This window comes from Pecten maximus, chromosome 5 (assembly GCF_902652985.1).
Source record: "Pecten maximus chromosome 5, xPecMax1.1, whole genome shotgun sequence".
NCBI classification, from domain to species: domain Eukaryota; kingdom Metazoa; phylum Mollusca; class Bivalvia; order Pectinida; family Pectinidae; genus Pecten; species Pecten maximus.
Genome location: NC_047019.1, coordinates 7,803,221 through 7,820,099, shown reverse-complemented (window position 1 = coordinate 7,820,099; position 16,879 = coordinate 7,803,221). Strand labels below are relative to the sequence as shown.

The following is a 16,879-nucleotide window of genomic DNA, read 5'->3' as shown; positions in this document are numbered from 1 at the left end:
AAAAATATAAATAGTCAAGACCCGTTTCATTAAATTTCATTTGGAATGAAAACCCATTCAAGATCCTTTATATACAGAACATAGTTGTATCGATGAAGAACTAGTTAGCCGAAGGACAATTTTAACATGAAAAAAAAAAATAAAAAAATAGCCAGTTATATCATTTAAGGAGAATTTTACTGGACAGTTAGTTTATACATGTATATACTATGTTTGAGTTTCCCGACAAAGCAATTACAGCAGGTCATTATCTTAGTGACGGATCCAGACGCCAATTGTGATGGTTTCTGGATTTCACGAGACGATGATTAAAGAAAATATCCAGGTGGCAGCCGGGTAACTTCAGAGGAAAAGGAAATAATTAGATACGCATTTATGCTTTTCAGCAAATCAACTGTAAAATATTTCGTATGCAACATCCATTGTATTGTAAGCATCCTGTACTGTATACATTGTGTAATAGCGATTCTCGTGTTGGTAGGCCATAAACTGTACTGTATACATTGTACTGTATAATAGCGATCCTCGTGTTGGTAGGCCACAATCTGATTAAAATCAGCTGTTACATGGCTACGTTTACTATGCACTACGCCTGAACTGTACAGTATACACGTGAAGTGACAATATTAATATATTATTAAATATTTTAGTCCTACATTCCAGCATACTATTGGCCTAATATCAGGTCTTGGTGACTCTTGGCTATGGCAAGATTAAAAAATATTTCAACCCTGTGACCTTGAATGTAGGTCAATGTCATTCAGTTGAACAAACTTGGTAGCCCTACAACCCAGCATGCCTACAGACAGGCCCAACCTCAAGTACCTGAGCCTCTTGGTGTTTGAGAATTCGTTTAAAGATTTTAGCCTATTTGACCCATGTGACTTTGAATGAAGGTCAAGGTCATTTATTTGAACAAACTTGGTAGACCTTCACCCCAGCATGCTACAGGCCTAATATCAGGTCCCTGGGCTTATAGGTTATTGAGAAGCAGTCGTTTGAAGATTATAGACTATTTGACCCATGTGACCTATAATGAAGGTCAAGGTCATTTATTTGAACAAACTTGGTAGCCCTTCACCCCAGCATGCTACAGGTGCAATATCAAGTCCCTAGGCCTTTTGGTTATTGAGAAGAAGTTGTTTAAATGAAAAGTTGACGCCGGACGGACGGACGGACGACGGACGCCGCACCATGGCATAAGCTCACTTGCCCTTCGGGCAGGTGAGCTAATAAATGTGAAGGATATGTTAAGTTCTTTTATAAAAGTGAGGATATGTTTTTGATTTAAACATATTTTATTGCCTTTAAACAATTGGATCGGGCACAAGTTTTTCAACTTATACAAAGCCCTTTCCTTACAATGAAACTGTATATATTTACAAAATTCAAGATGGCTTATTTACAATACTAAAATACATTATCTCACACTATCATACAGTCACACGTGGAGAAACATCATGAGAGAGAGAGAGAGAGAGAGAGAGAGAGAGAGAGAGAGAGAGAGAGAGAGAGAGAGAGAGAGAGAGAGAGAGAGAGAGAGAGAGAGAGAGAGAGAGAGAAAGAGAGAGAGAGAGGGGGGGGGGAGAAAGAAGGGGAGCATGTTATTTATTATTCAATATTATAAACATATATAATGTGAGTAATCCTTTCCGACACCGACGGCAAAAGTTAATTCTAACACTATTCAATGCTCACAACTTTTACTTATGTCCATCACTTCCCGTGCCTTGGTTAGCGTCCTCCTGGTCATTCCGTACTTTCTTGTATATTCGTTTCTTTGTTGCCGCCGACGTCGGAAAAGACCAAATACAAGTAAACTTATACATACTTTCAGAGTTTTTTTTTTTAAAACTTATCAAAGAGAGAGAGAGAGAGAGAGAGAGAGAGAGAGAGAGAGAGAGAGAGAGAGAGAGAGAGAGAGAGAGAGAGGGGGGGGGGGAGGATGTTAGGAGTTAGAATCTGTTAGAGTCATTGATAAATTGCTGAGTGTGCATAAAAATCAATTCGTTTTCTTGCTCAGAAAGAGTCATGTCTCCAAAAAGAAGTAGATTTACGTTGAGAGGAATATAGCGGTTTAGATGGCGGAATAGTGTAATTCTTTGTTCCGCATAAGATTCACAATCAAAGAAGAAGTGGTTGGTATTTTCAATAGGAAAGCCACAATGACAACGTTGATCAGTAATAAGGTTGGCTCTAAATAAATGATTTCTTAATGTACTAGCCCGATTTCTTAACCGTGTATGTAAGATATTAGTTTTATGTTTGCCATATAAAAACAAATTTGGTACCTGTGGTAGGTCAGAATTACGAATGGCATTTTTAAAGGTTAAAAATGAAACAATGTGCCGAATATCTAAGGGTAATTGATTCCACTGTCTAATTGTTGAGGGGAAAAAAGATAGGTTAGAAGATTCCAATCTGTTCTTAGGCAAGATATAGTTTTCTGCATTGCGAAGATTATATTCAGAATGATCAGCAACAATGGGCGGGAGTAGAGTATTTAGATATTAAAGAACAATTGGAGTTTTCGACGGGAACGCCGTTGGGATAAAGGTTCCCATCCCGTTTCAGCATACACGGATGGTCTGCTTGTATATGAAGGTAGACCAGTGATAATTCGGCAAGATTCTAGCTGTAATTTTTCTAAAGGATATGTAAAGTTCCCATATAAATATTAGGGACATGTAAAGTTCCCATATAAATGTGGGAATATGTAAAGTTCCTATATGAATATGGGAACATGAAAAGTTCCTATATAAATGTGGGAATATGTAAAGTTCCTATATAAATGTGGGAATATCTAAAGTTCCTATATAAATGTGGGAATATATAAAGTTCCTATATAAATGCGGGAATATGTAAAGTTCCTATATAAATGTGGGAATATGTAAAGTTCCTATATGAATATGGGAACATGTAAAGTTCCTATATAAATGTGGGGAAATGTAAAGTTCCTATATAAATGTGGGGAAATGTAAAGTTCCCATATAAATGTGGGAATATCTAAAGTTCCTATATAAATGTGGGAATATGTAAAGTTCCTATATAAATGCGGGAATATGTAAAGTTCCTATATAAATGCAGGAATATGTAAAGTTCCTATATAAATGTGGGAATATATAAAGTTCCTATATGAATATGGGAACATGTAAAGTTCCTATATAAATGTGGGGAAATGTAAAGTTCCAACATAAGTGTGGGAATATGTAAAGTTCCTTTATAAATGTGGGAGTATGTAAAGTTCCTATATAAATGCGGGAATATGTAAAGTTCCTATATAAATGTGGGAATATATAAAGTTCCTATATAAATGCAGGAATATGTAAAGTTCCTATATAAATGTGGGAATATATAAAGTTCCTATATAAATGCGGGAATATGTAAAGTTCCTATATAAATGTGGGAATATCTAAAGTTCCTATATAAATGCGGGAATATGTAAAGTTCCTATATAAATATGGGAACATGAAAAGTTCCCATATAAATGTGGTTTATAGTGATTTAAAGTGAGGATACATGTATGTAAAGTTCCCATATAAATGTGGGGGACATATAAAGTTTCCATATAAATGCGGGAATATGTAAAGTTCCTATATAAATGTGGGAATATGTAAAGTTCCTATATAAATGTGGGGAAATGTAAAGTTCCTATATAAATGTGGGAATATCTAAAGTTCCTATATAAATGTGGGAATATGTAAAGTTCCCATATAAATGTGGGAATATGTAAAGTTCCTATATAAATGCGGGAATATGTAAAGTTCCTATATAAATGTGGGGAAATGTAAAGTTCCAACATAAATGTGGGAATATATAAAGTTCCTATATAAATGCGGGAATATCTAAAGTTCCTATATAAATGTGGGAATATGTAAAGTTCCTATATAAATGCGGGAATATGTAAAGTTCCTATATAAATGTGGGGAAATGTAAAGTTCCAACATAAATGTGGGAATATGTAAAGTTCCTATATAAATGCGGGAATATGTAAAGTTCCTATATAAATGTGGGAATATATAAAGTTCCTATATCAATGCGGGAATATCTAAAGTTCCTATATAAATGTGGGAATATGTAAAGTTCCTATATAAATGTGGGAATATCTAAAGTTCCTAAATAAATGCGGGAATATGTAAAGTTCCTATATAAATGTGGGAATATATAAAGTTCCTATATAAATGTGGGAATATGTAAAGTTCCTATATAAATGTGGGAATATGTAAAGTTCCTATATAAATGCGGGAATATGTAAAGTTCCTATATAAATGTGGGAATATGTAAAGTTCCTATATAAATGTGGGAATATATAAAGTTCCTATATAAATGCGGGAATATCTAAAGTTCCTATATAAATGTGGGAATATGTAAAGTTCCTATATAAATGTGGGAATATCTAAAATTCCTATATAAATGCGGGAATATGTAAAGTTCCAACATAAATGTGGGAATATGTAAAGTTCCTATATAAATGTGGGAATATCTAAAGTTCCTATATAAATGCGGGAATATGTAAAGTTCCTATATAAATGTGGGAATATCTAAAGTTCCTATATAAATGCGGGAATATGTAAAGTTCCTATATAAATGCGGGAATATGTAAAGTTCCTATATAAATGTGGGAATATGTAAAGTTCCTATATAAATGTGGGAATATATAAAGTTCCTATATAAATGCGGGAATATCTAAAGTTCCTATATAAATGTGGGAATATGTAAAGTTCCTATATAAATGTGGGAATATCTAAAATTCCTATATAAATGCGGGAATATGTAAAGTTCCAACATAAATGTGGGAATATGTAAAGTTCCTATATAAATGTGGGAATATCTAAAGTTCCTATATAAATGCGGGAATATGTAAAGTTCCTATATAAATGTGGGAATATCTAAAGTTCCTATATAAATGCGGGAATATATAAAGTTCCTATATAAATGTGGGAATATGTAAAGTTCCTATATAAATGTGGGAATATGTAAAGTTCCTATATAAATGTGGAGATATATAAAGTTCCTATATAAATGCGGGAATATGTAAAGTTCCTATATAAATGCGGGAAACTGTAAAGTTCCTATATAAATGTGGGGAAATGTAAAGTTCCAACATAAATGTGGGGATATGTAAAGTTCCTATATAAATGTGGGAATATGTAAAGTTCCTATATAAATGTGGGAATATATAAAGTTCCTATATAAATGTGGGAATATCTAAAGTTCCTATATAAATGTAGGAATATGTAAAGTTCCTATATAAATGCGGGAATATGTAAAGTTCCTATATAAATGTGGGGAAATGAAAAGTTCCTATATAAATGTGGGAATATCTAAAGTTCCTATATATATGCGGGAATATGTAAAGTTCCTATATAAATATGGGAACATGAAAAGTTCCCATATAAATGTGGTTTATAGTGATTTAAAGTGAGGATACATGTATGTAAAGTTCCCATATAAATGTGGGAATATGTAAAGTTCCCATATAAATGCGGGAATATGTAAAGTTCCTATATAAATGCGGGAATATATAAAGTTCCTATATAAATGTGGGGAAATGTAAAGTTCCGATATAAATGTGGGAATATCTAAAGTTCCTATATAAATGTGGGAATATGTAAAGTTCCTATATAAATGTGGAAATATATAAAGTTCCTATATAAATGTGGAGATATATAAAGTTCCCATATAAATGCGGGAATATGTAAAGTTCCTATATAAATGCGGGAATATATAAAGTTCCTATATAAATGTGGGGAAATGTAAAGTTCCGATATAAATGTGGGAATATCTAAAGTTCCTATATAAATGTGGGAATATGTAAAGTTCCTATATAAATGTGGAGATATATAAAGTTCCTATATAAATGTGGAGATATATAAAGTTCCTATATAAATATGGGAACATGAAAAGTTCCCATATAAATGTGGTTTATAGTGATTTAAAGTGAGGATACATGTATGTAAAGTTCCCATATAAATATTTGGGATATGTAAAATACCGATATATTAATATGGTGGATGTGTAAAGTTAATTCCTATATACATGTAGAGGTATGCACTGCTTCCACTTAGGAGGGAAGGGAAGAGAAGGACATATAGGAGACGAGAGAGAGAGAACGCCTGAAGAAGGTCACTGCCCCATAGACAAACAGACGTAACTGAGAAACATTAAAACATTGTGTTTGTAACACTGACAGCGGCATTCAGTAGGCATGTCAACATGTTTGCCATCAGCTGCACATACATTGAGAATGTGTATACGTTACTTTTGTAACAGGCACATTGCTGTAAGCTATCTAATTCTATACGTAAATCTGGTGGTGTTCGGTTTAAAATCGTAGCCAACAGAAAGTAAATATCCGTTAGCTTTCTTTTATGTAAATTCGATTCGTTTATAGTTATGCAACTTTTCGTAATAAATGCTTTTTTTTATTTATTTATTTTTTTTATTATCGGGTTACTGAGCGAAATTTTCTTAATATTTACATTATGGACTTTAAGAAACTGATGCACGTGCATGTTTATTGCATGCGATGCTAAACCCACTGTCCTGAATACATGCAATCGACGGCACATTTCAAGAGTGAAAAACGGTTTTAGCATCAATTAACAGGACAGGAGAAATCCGGAATGCTTTTAAAATTAGTTTGAACAAGCGTGCCAGTGAACATATCAATTTTATCACCGATACCTTACAAACACACGGGCGATTCTGTTTCTGATCTCTGTCTGGGCGTCGGTACAGAATTGCTTCTGTACATTGTATGTATCAATTTAAACCGTTTTTGTACGCACGTGTGGGGTTTTTGCACGTGCTGGTAATGACGTCACTATCCGATCAGTGCTCCCTTAGCTCATTTGCAGGGGAAGCACGAGCTTACCATTTTCTTAGTTATCTTAGGCGTTGTCACCTACAATAAGTCCTAAATCAAATAAACGATATACTGAATGGCCCTGGTCTATACAACACAGAATGCACACTATTTCCTGTTCCGGCCTCACTTTTAGAGATAATTGTATATTACATAACACAGTGTTTATTGTACATTCACTTCCCTGAACGAATAGGGCGTGGAACCGAATTTTTAATATTGGTTTTTTTTTTTTATGCATCTTCTGGTACGTACTGAATACCAGATTGAATTGTTCAAAAGTTGTTTTTTTTGTTTTGTTTTTGTTTTTGTTGATACATATTGTGGAACAGCTATACAAGAATATAATACAATGGTACTTTTGATACTAACACTGCAATCAGTATACAGGTATCTACTGTTACGACACATCTTGCGCACATTTCTTTCTCAGATAATCAAAAAGGCCGTTTTTAAAAACAGAAATTATATAAATTATATTGATTTTTTGGGATTTTCAAATATCATCTAATCACAAAGAAACATTCTAAAAAGAGATAAATACTAACTATCCATTTTTCATTTTAGCTTTAAATTCAAATTAAAATACAGAATTTACTTTTTAAACACTTCGAATAAAAAAGCCAGAGAAAATGTTTTAGGTTATTGAGTGTGGAATAACAATCTTAAATTGTCTTCTATACTCTTCTTATGTTACATGTACGTCCCTCGGAGCTCAACATGTCACATGGGTTGAATTGTTAAAGATTGCGTTGGATTACCGGCAGACTGCTGCATATATATACATATATATATGTATTGTATAACGTTCACATTCAGGATATCACAGCGGTCACTTTTCCCAGCGATTAACGCAGACATCATAACGTTATATGAGGAGAAAAGATACAGCGCATGTCGTTAGAGGCGGCTAATGTGGAGCCCCATGCAGAAAGGATGTTTGGTTTTGTGATCTCTCCCAAGGCCTGGATACAATCATGTAATTATTTACTTCAAACATACGTCAGCATATAAACCACGTGGTCTTTCTCCAAAACGTTCGGTTTTTCCACCTCGGCCAACAAAAGGGGAACAAAAAATTGACAGAACTCATTTTAGAATGTTGCAAAATAACTCAATTAAATGAAATTAAAGCGATCAATTTACGAATTTTAGTGACTGTTATTTCCGTGCACGAGTGTCGAAACTGACACCGCTTTCCACAATTCATTAACCATTGTTCAAAATCACATTTCGATACCTGCTATATATGTTTGTTTAAAAGGTTGTGTGGGAAATTGATTTGGCAAGTGTCATAAAAACCGGCAACCATTCAATGTCAAGTATACATGTAATTAACGTAAGGTTAAGTGTTCCTCGGCATTCTTCATCATAAATACCACATGGCAAGTAATTTAATATATCGGGGGGAAAAACCAACATGGCTGATCAGAATACATGATGTTTAAAGCATACACTTCTTCCTTCATTATTTCGTCGAGTTTTTGTACAAAAAAAACTTAAAACAATATCTTCTTCTGATAATGGAACACTTAAACACAAGACTGATCAAAATACTTTCCTTGTATCAACATTCAAACAAAACGACTTGTGTTTTAAAATAGACTGAAATCATAATGGACAAAACTATTACTAATCCACGATGCACAAACGAGTTTGAACTATATATATCTAGTTGCTGAACTAATTTGAGTGCACGGAGGAGTGTGGGCGGTGTGGGGTGTGAGAGTTAAGGCACAGTGAAAATCATAGCAAAGCATCTTAAAGAAACAGTGGGCAGTGGGTGGTCGGGTGACACAGTGGAACATTTTTTTTATGTAACACACCTGCCTTTCCGGGATCGCACGTGAAAAGGTATGATGTCACCTGCTCGACTAAGTGGGTTTTCCCGGGGTATTGCGGTATCCAAAGTAAGACCCCTCGCGCGCTTCCTTCCGTGCCGACAAGTTATTAAAACGTTTTACATAATTGTCTCACTTTGCGGACACTGGTATTATAGTGTTGTCGAGGGATGACATAGTACCGAAGCTGGAACTAGACAAGGCTACAACTCTATGTATATAGAGTTTTCAAAAAAAAAAAAAAAAAGGCAAAAGTATTCTTCCATTTTCTTTGCTAATATCAATAAAATTTAACAACCGAGGAGCTTGTCAGCTTTAGCTCTTTTCGTCGTCTTTTATATAACTCGTTTCACAATTGATGATAAGTAAATAAAATTAACATTTAAAACAATTGAACAAGTTTAATCACCGGTACGCATGCCAGAATTTCCGACTGGTCAGAACAGGACGACCTTTGGGACTGTGTTATGCGAGACTGACTTAACCGAGGAATAGAATTAAAGACCCGATACAAAATCTTTCAAATGCTATATTTTTGACGCATAAGGATTTACGGTAAACTATTACGACCTTTCGGCCTTTCAGCGGACGGGAAGATGAGGAGAAGAGAAGACAGAGTGATAGGTGAGCAAAGCAGGGGAGAGTGGGGCCTGTATCTACAGGTATGATTTTGAGGAGGCTCCTTTTCAAAATAATTGACCTATCATTAACTTTGATTAGGGACGTCATATCGCGATCGTCTAGGATGTCCGGTTGTGAACAGGGGTTACCGAATTTTGTTAATAAATACAATAACACAATGTTGGCCGGTTATGATTGGTATCCGGAGAGGGAGTGGTGATTGGGGGCTATGTCGTTAAGTTTTAGGTATTTTTATACCGTTATCAGTTAGTCTAAAACTTCAAAAAAAAAAAAAAAAAAACACAATTTTGCTTAAACTTAAAAAAAAACAACAAAAAAACAATTTTGCTATGGTCGCAAACAAAAACTAATGATGATGAAGATGATTGGCTCTGAATTGACTGATGAAAAAAAAAAGTCTCAAAAGAAAAAAGACTTTTTTTTCTGATTGGACCAATCAAAACAATGTAATAATGCACCACAGAAGAGCTATTGATAGAAGACCGCAAGGAATTCTGGGAGGGATTGGGAAGTCCCGGTATATTTTGCTAATAATGTAATAAACATAATATCTAACAGTTTCTTCAGTTATACTAAATGCATTTAACTCGTGAAATGTATCCCGGTATTACAGATCGAAGACACTCATAGATATCCTCTATATCCTATCATAATATTTGATTAACAATGTTGGTGACGTCATTTTTGTCTGACGTCACTACATTATGTGTACTTTTGACGTCAGGAGCAGGTATTCCGCATGGAATTGATCTATCCAAAAATAGCATTTGTACTGTATTTAGGGTTTTATACAGCCAAGCAATGACGTTCAGCACACCTGTGTGTAATGAAATAAAATCATTGACAGGAAAACGTTATTCTGGATACAGCTTTGATCATCAAAGTTTCAAAACAACCCCAAATCACAAGAGTAGCTAAAGAACTGTACAAGAGTAGGTGTGTCAAACTTCGGCTGAGTGACATTTATGTAACTTCAAACAAGTATATGCCCTCTACTAGATCGACTGCGGGTGTTATATAAATCAAATAAAAAATATATCAAAACATTGAGATAAAAAAAAATTGATAGCATCTCTTCCTCCTGTCCGTGCTCCGGAAGATGTAAAAACAGGATGTAATGGGATAGAGTTTAGACTCGGTCTACCTACATCTCAGTGAGGTTTATCTATATACATGTATCTATCTACTGTATATCGTGCATGGTACGTCAACGCTTGCTTACGCAAGGATTTTCATTCAACGAAGTGTAATAGTATAGTACACGAGGACTTTTGGTCCCGGATATGACGCGACAGGCGCGTTACTGGTCAAGATTAAGTATGCAGAATACAGATATGCAGTTAAAAACGAAACAAAGTTAAGATTTAATGTAAGCTAAATGTAAGCTTTTCATATGACCCATTGATAAAATTATATTCCTGATACAAATGCAGTCTTATTATCACCAAAAATAATTCAAACTGATATAATTTTATTATCAGTGCTGAAACGTATTTAATTAGCTCGTTAACTTATTTCACCAGCAGTTTTACATATAACCACCAGCATTACAACTATGCGGTTTATCAAGAAATATCTTTAAAAAAAATATATTTCTTGTTTAATCCTAATGACCTTCGTACTGAAACAAATCAAATTCATTTTTTCTCGAGGTAAAAGAAAATTTCACACTTTTCTTCTTCTTTACACATCATACAGTTATATCAAATAAAACAGACGTTGCTTTTGTGTGGAAATTTCGGAGATCATATGTCTTTTAAACATTGACTAGCACTTTAACTTTTTGCTGATATTTACGATTGGAAAGTATTACATTGGTAACAAAATAAAAAGTGCCTATAAAACCATTGTGTTGATACATATTGTAAGTATGTTTATCTTATCAGTATATAGGTACATATTCGTATATACAAAGTATATATAGTTATTTGAAAATTTTCCGTCAATAAACAAAATGGCCGTGGGGGGGGGGGGGGGGGGGGGGGGGGGGGATGGCTGCAGCGCATGGATAATGGATATTTCAGTAGTCATAGGAAAACACTCTCAATATTTGGATATTTTCTAAAAATAGTAACAGTGAAAGCATAACTTTAGATAAAACAAGAGGTCTGGAGGGCCTGCAGCGCATAAATATTTCAATAATCATGAGAAAACGCTCTAAAAATCAGATATATATCAAAACTGAGTTTTGGGTAAGACCAACATGCACTTGTACAAAATTGACCCGCCTTAACTCAATGATGCTCTATACCAGATTTGGGGAGATTTCAAATATTTTTCCTTGTTATCTATATTTGATAGCAAACCTTGGTCAGTACGCTGATTTAAAGGAAATGTTCACAGACGGCAGATTGGGGGGTGGGAAGGGATAGGTGGGACATGATAGTCTACCATTCCAGGGACACATGGCGGCCGGGATTAGGGAGCAGAGGACGATCAGGACTAGGGAGGTACAGGACGGTCGGGACTAGGGAGGTAAAGGACGGTCGGGACTAGGGAGACACGGGACGGTCGGGACTAGGGAGGTAGGCCTACAGGACGGTCGGTACTTGGGAGGTACAGGACAGTCGGGACAAGAGAGGCACAGGACGGTCGGGACTAGGGAGGTAGGCCTACAGGACGGTCGGGACTAGGGAGGTAGGCCTACAGGACGGTCGGGACTAGGGAGGTACAGAACGGTCGGGACAAGAGAGGCACAGGACGGTCGGGACTAGGGAGGTGCATAACGGCCGGGATTAGAGAGATACAGGACAGTCGGGACTAGGGAGACACAGGACGGTCGGGACTATAGGGAGACACAGGACGGTCGAGACTATAGAGGCACAGGACGGTCGGGACTAGGGAGGTACAGGACGGTCGGAACTATAGAGGCACAGGACGGTCGGGACTGGGGAGGTACAGGATGCTCGGGACTAGAGAGGTGCATAACGGCCGGGATTAGAGAGACACAGGACGGTCGGGACTATAGGGAGACACAGGACGGTCGAGACTATAGAGGCACAGGACGGTCGGGACTATAGAGGCACAGGACGGTCGGGACTAGGGAGGTACAGGACGGTCGGGACTAGGGAGGTACAGGACGGTCGGGCCTAGGGAGGTACAGGACGGTCGGGACTAGGGAGGTACAGGACGGTCGGGACTAGAATGGTACCGTCCGTCCAGGGAGGGGGGGGGGGGGGGGGCGGCGCAAGGACCATCGGGACCAAGGGGCCACAGGGGTCGGGACAAGGAGGCACAGCAGAACAGTCTGACATTTTCATAGTACAGTGTATATATCACCAGCACCCCTAGGCTACTCCCTCGATCCTCTTCGCCATTAAAGCGAGACATGCCATAGAAGCTAAACACATAGAATATTAACGGGTATAAGAAAACCATAGACAGAAAAATAAAATGTAAATTAATCACATTTGATAAGAAAAATAGTTTTGTCCATAATATTTGCCGCCTTAGCTTACCTTTGCATAATGATTCTATCTTCCGCCTGTTACACAACACTTAACACAATCCAATGACTTACTGTACTGGCCGAGCTCCCAGTACGCATGTGATGCGTATACAACAAGTAGAGCTGTTAGGCTACGTAATGTTTAGAGATTAACGAAATATGATGAAAAATATAGCATTGTTATTATAATTCGCTGTTATTTACTTTACATCTGCTCGCCACCTGTCGGTTGTTTTTTGTTAGGCATGTCGGCCAAATACAGTATCATATACATGGAACATGTGTAGTTAAACTGTGTGTTAGTGTATACTAAATTATCTCCCAACGCTGGTGATTTGGTGACTTGATTTTCAATATATATGTTAATTTAGTTGTGGGTTGACACTCCATATTTTCATGTAATATAACAAGATAGAACACTTTTGTCACGTGTTTTGCTGTGAACCTTGACCCTCCTGTTACATTGGAAATCCGCATGTCATCGCAAAACGGATTACACTGTATTAATAGAATTAATGCTACATCACGAGGTGTAGTATATAAACATTTAGTCGATAATTTTTGTGTACAATTTTATCTAAGTAAGCCCATTGATAGTATTTATAAAAAGTGTCTAGCTAAATTAAGACTTTCGTCACATAATTTAAATATAGAGTATGGCAGAAAACATAATGTTCCTAGGGCTAACAGATTATGCGATTGTTGTAATTTAGAGGAAATTGAAGACGAGTATCATTTTTTACTACAATGTCCATTTTACTCTGATCTTCGTCAACAATATATTAAACGTTATTATTACAGAAAGCCAAGTGTTTTCAAATTAGTCAAATTATTAAGTGTGAATAATGTTAAAGAACTAAATAAAACTGGTAAATTCATCCATTTAGCTTTTAGAAAAAGGGCAGAAAAGGTTAATAGTTAAATATTATTTTGTTAAACTAATGAGATGGATAAGCTTACAATATTATGTTGAACACTCTCCGACCATGTAACTGTTTTATTGTATACCTATGCATTTCCATGTTGTTATTTTCACTTATGGGCCGATAGGTCCTTGGAATAAATTGAACTTGAACTTGAAACTTGAACTTGTACGTATACCCAACATGACGCGGTCAACGAAAAACCAGCACGTATATAATAGACGTACAGGGCTGATCTGTTACCTACATGTACCATACATGTACCATATCGTGAACTAAGGTTTTTCCAAAACCACAACTTTGTCACATCTTATTACATGCTAATTCTGTTTTCGGTTACGCAAAACCTTGCGGAACACTTAGGGACATTTTGCATTACTTGATCGTAAGTGTTGATAACATCCGAAGTCAAAACTCGAACCTACATCGGCAGGTGAAACACTTTACAAGACACGTGGTTAATCCTACATATGTCAAAGGTTGATTGATTGATTGATTGATTGATTGATTGATTGATTGATTGATTGATAATTGATTGACAATTGATTGATTGATTGATTGATTGATTGATTGATTGATTGATGTAGAAACATTAACGAGAAAATCAGAAATATTACTTAGTGAAGTAGGACCATAAGTAAACCTCTATATAAGGCCACGAGTAGTTAAGACAATTGATACTCATATCAACTCGTTCTTACTAATTAATTGCACTAATCAACGTCCAGTACAACATTTGGGATCGTTGGCCCTGACACCCGACTTGGCCGTACTTCGCTTTCGGCCCTGGAGTTGTACGCCAGCCAAAACGAGGGAACATGGAGTTTTGTCCCCTGACCGACAAAATTATACAGCTATTCAATTACTGTATTGATACTTTACCGTACACATGTCGGCTTTGATATGTGTACAGTATTAGTACAATGTACTTGTTTATACTAAATCTAGATACTGGCTATCTGTATGTACAATTTACATGTATCCTCTATCCCCTGCCGTAATTGCCTTTGTCCGGGAACCAATCATGCAAACCAGGAAGTTCAGGATATTTTTTTGTTATAATTGTATTGCTCAGCTAAATTGTATTGCTAGATTATCTCCCCCTAGTTTTAAACTTGAACAGACATATCCTAGGGACCAAAATCATAAAGCTCAATCTTATCTATAATTTTAATATTCTAGAGACAGGGGGAGATGTATCTTTAGGCGTACATGATCACCTATTCAAAAATTGTTTGGGAATTCTCCAGTGGCGATGGCGGTGATACAGAAAATAACAATGTTATATCCGAAATAGGTCTTTATACCAACAATTGGATATATAAACGACATATATGATCATTTCATAACGAATTTTATTATGGGTAACATTGGAGCAGTAGGTTACCAGAAATCCCATTGTAGATTGATTCCCTGCTGGTAGTAAAGAGCGATTAATTTCCGCGAATCACAATTGCTCGCTAAATACGCGAATATCAAAAACGCACGCGAAAATCAGATTGTTTACAGTAGTTCCTGCTCACTGTTTGGTTCAATGAGGGGGCAACAAGAAATGTGTAACAGTCTGGTATACAATACAAATCATCGGCGATTATATTTACTAGTATGCTGGCTTCCAGATTGGGCAAAGTTAACGCATCACCCACTTAGTAAGAATAAGTCTAAAATGTCAATCCGAGGGAACGGATATACTTGATCAAATGCGTTTTTGACAGCTGTTTTTGACGGATTATATTTAAGTCTCCGTTGGCAAATTGGAAAACAGCTAAATAATTGAATGAACTTGCGTGTAACACAACTGTGACACTTAGCCAGCGGACCTAGCATTGAATGCATGCTTCATCATTTTTATTATTATCATTAGTATGTTAATTTGCTAAATTATAAATATATCCTTATTTTTATATCTATATATGCTAAGTGGATACTTAAACTGGTCTAGTCACCCCGAAGCAATTTAATTACATTAGCTAGAATGAGAACATAAAAAACCCTAACATAAAAAAACTCTAGATAGATTTTACGTATAGCATTTGACACTATCGACCAAAACGAAGGCACTGAAAGCGCCCACAAGTTAACGTGAATAGTACTTCGCACTCGGTTAATATTTGATTATATCAGGTTGGTATAACACCATACTGACCTCACCGAAGGTTCATAACTGATTAATATCAACCAATGACGGAAATATGTATTTAAATCAGAATATATATCTATATATACATGTGTAGTTACTTGTATTATGCACTGTATGTATCCATCTTCATGTCATGCTTATTTCTTTTGTTTGTCACAAATGTCCGCATGTCACACATTTTCATGTGTCTGAGTGTATCAATAAAAAATCTTGGAAAATCTTGGAATCTTGGCTAACTTGGTATATGGGCCAGGGATATTAACCCGAATCAATATCGAGCTTGATATTACTTTGAGTTACATGTACTGTAGCCATCTTCTCTAGGGGGCCGCGGTGGCCGAATGGTTAAGGTGCCCCGACACTTTATCACTAGCCCTCCACCTCTGGGTTGCGAGTTCGAAACCTACGTGGGCAGGTTTCAGGTACTGACCGTAGGCCGGTGGTTTTCTCCGGGTACTCCGGCTTTCCTCCACCTCTAAACCTAGCACGTCCTTAAATGACCCTGACTGTTAATAGGACACAAACCAAAACTAAACCGAAGCCACCTTCTCCTGAAATATAACCCCTTTACTGTAATATTATCAGCAGGAGTAGACTGTATGCTCAGATTTGATATAGAACAATGAAAATTTGTCCATAGAATTGTGGGTTTTACTCAACTAACCAGTGCGTGGGATATATACAGGTTAAAAACCAGATATACACAGATCCATTCTATCCATCTTTGTTCTTTGACCAAGCATTCTTCATCGCAAAAACAATAAGAGATACAAATAAATAAACAAACAAACAAACAAACAGGCCTGCAAGCACATTCAGCCATAGATGACATTCTTACTTTTAAAGTTTACACGTGTATACAAATCTAACATAAAAGAGAACTTACCGTATTATGTAGATATTCTTTCTCTATGATACCACTATCCTTCCAGAATTAATTTATATATCACTGGGCAATGTTAGTGCTTCCAATACGTATACAGTTTGTCACCCAAACTACAACATCCTACACAAGAT

General features: G+C 36.2%; 1 protein-coding gene across 5 annotated transcripts in view; it reads right to left on the bottom strand.

Moving 5' to 3' along the window:
- The window catches only part of LOC117327025 (putative N-acetylated-alpha-linked acidic dipeptidase), a 65,478-nt gene that overhangs the window by 22,005 nt on the left and 26,594 nt on the right, over positions 1-16,879 (bottom strand). Inside the window, exon 1 of one of the 5 annotated variants that reach the window (XM_033883843.1) lies at positions 16,749-16,858. The exons of 3 other annotated variants lie outside the window; for them this stretch is intronic. Coding sequence is in view for 1 of the 2 variants with exons in the window: in XM_033883841.1 (XP_033739732.1) it covers positions 12,810-12,817 (8 nt within the window). In the remaining variant the exon portion in view is untranslated. Of the gene's footprint in view, positions 1-12,809; positions 12,870-16,748; positions 16,859-16,879 lie in introns of those variants that run through there. One more of the 5 variants, XM_033883841.1, reaches the window with a different exon arrangement.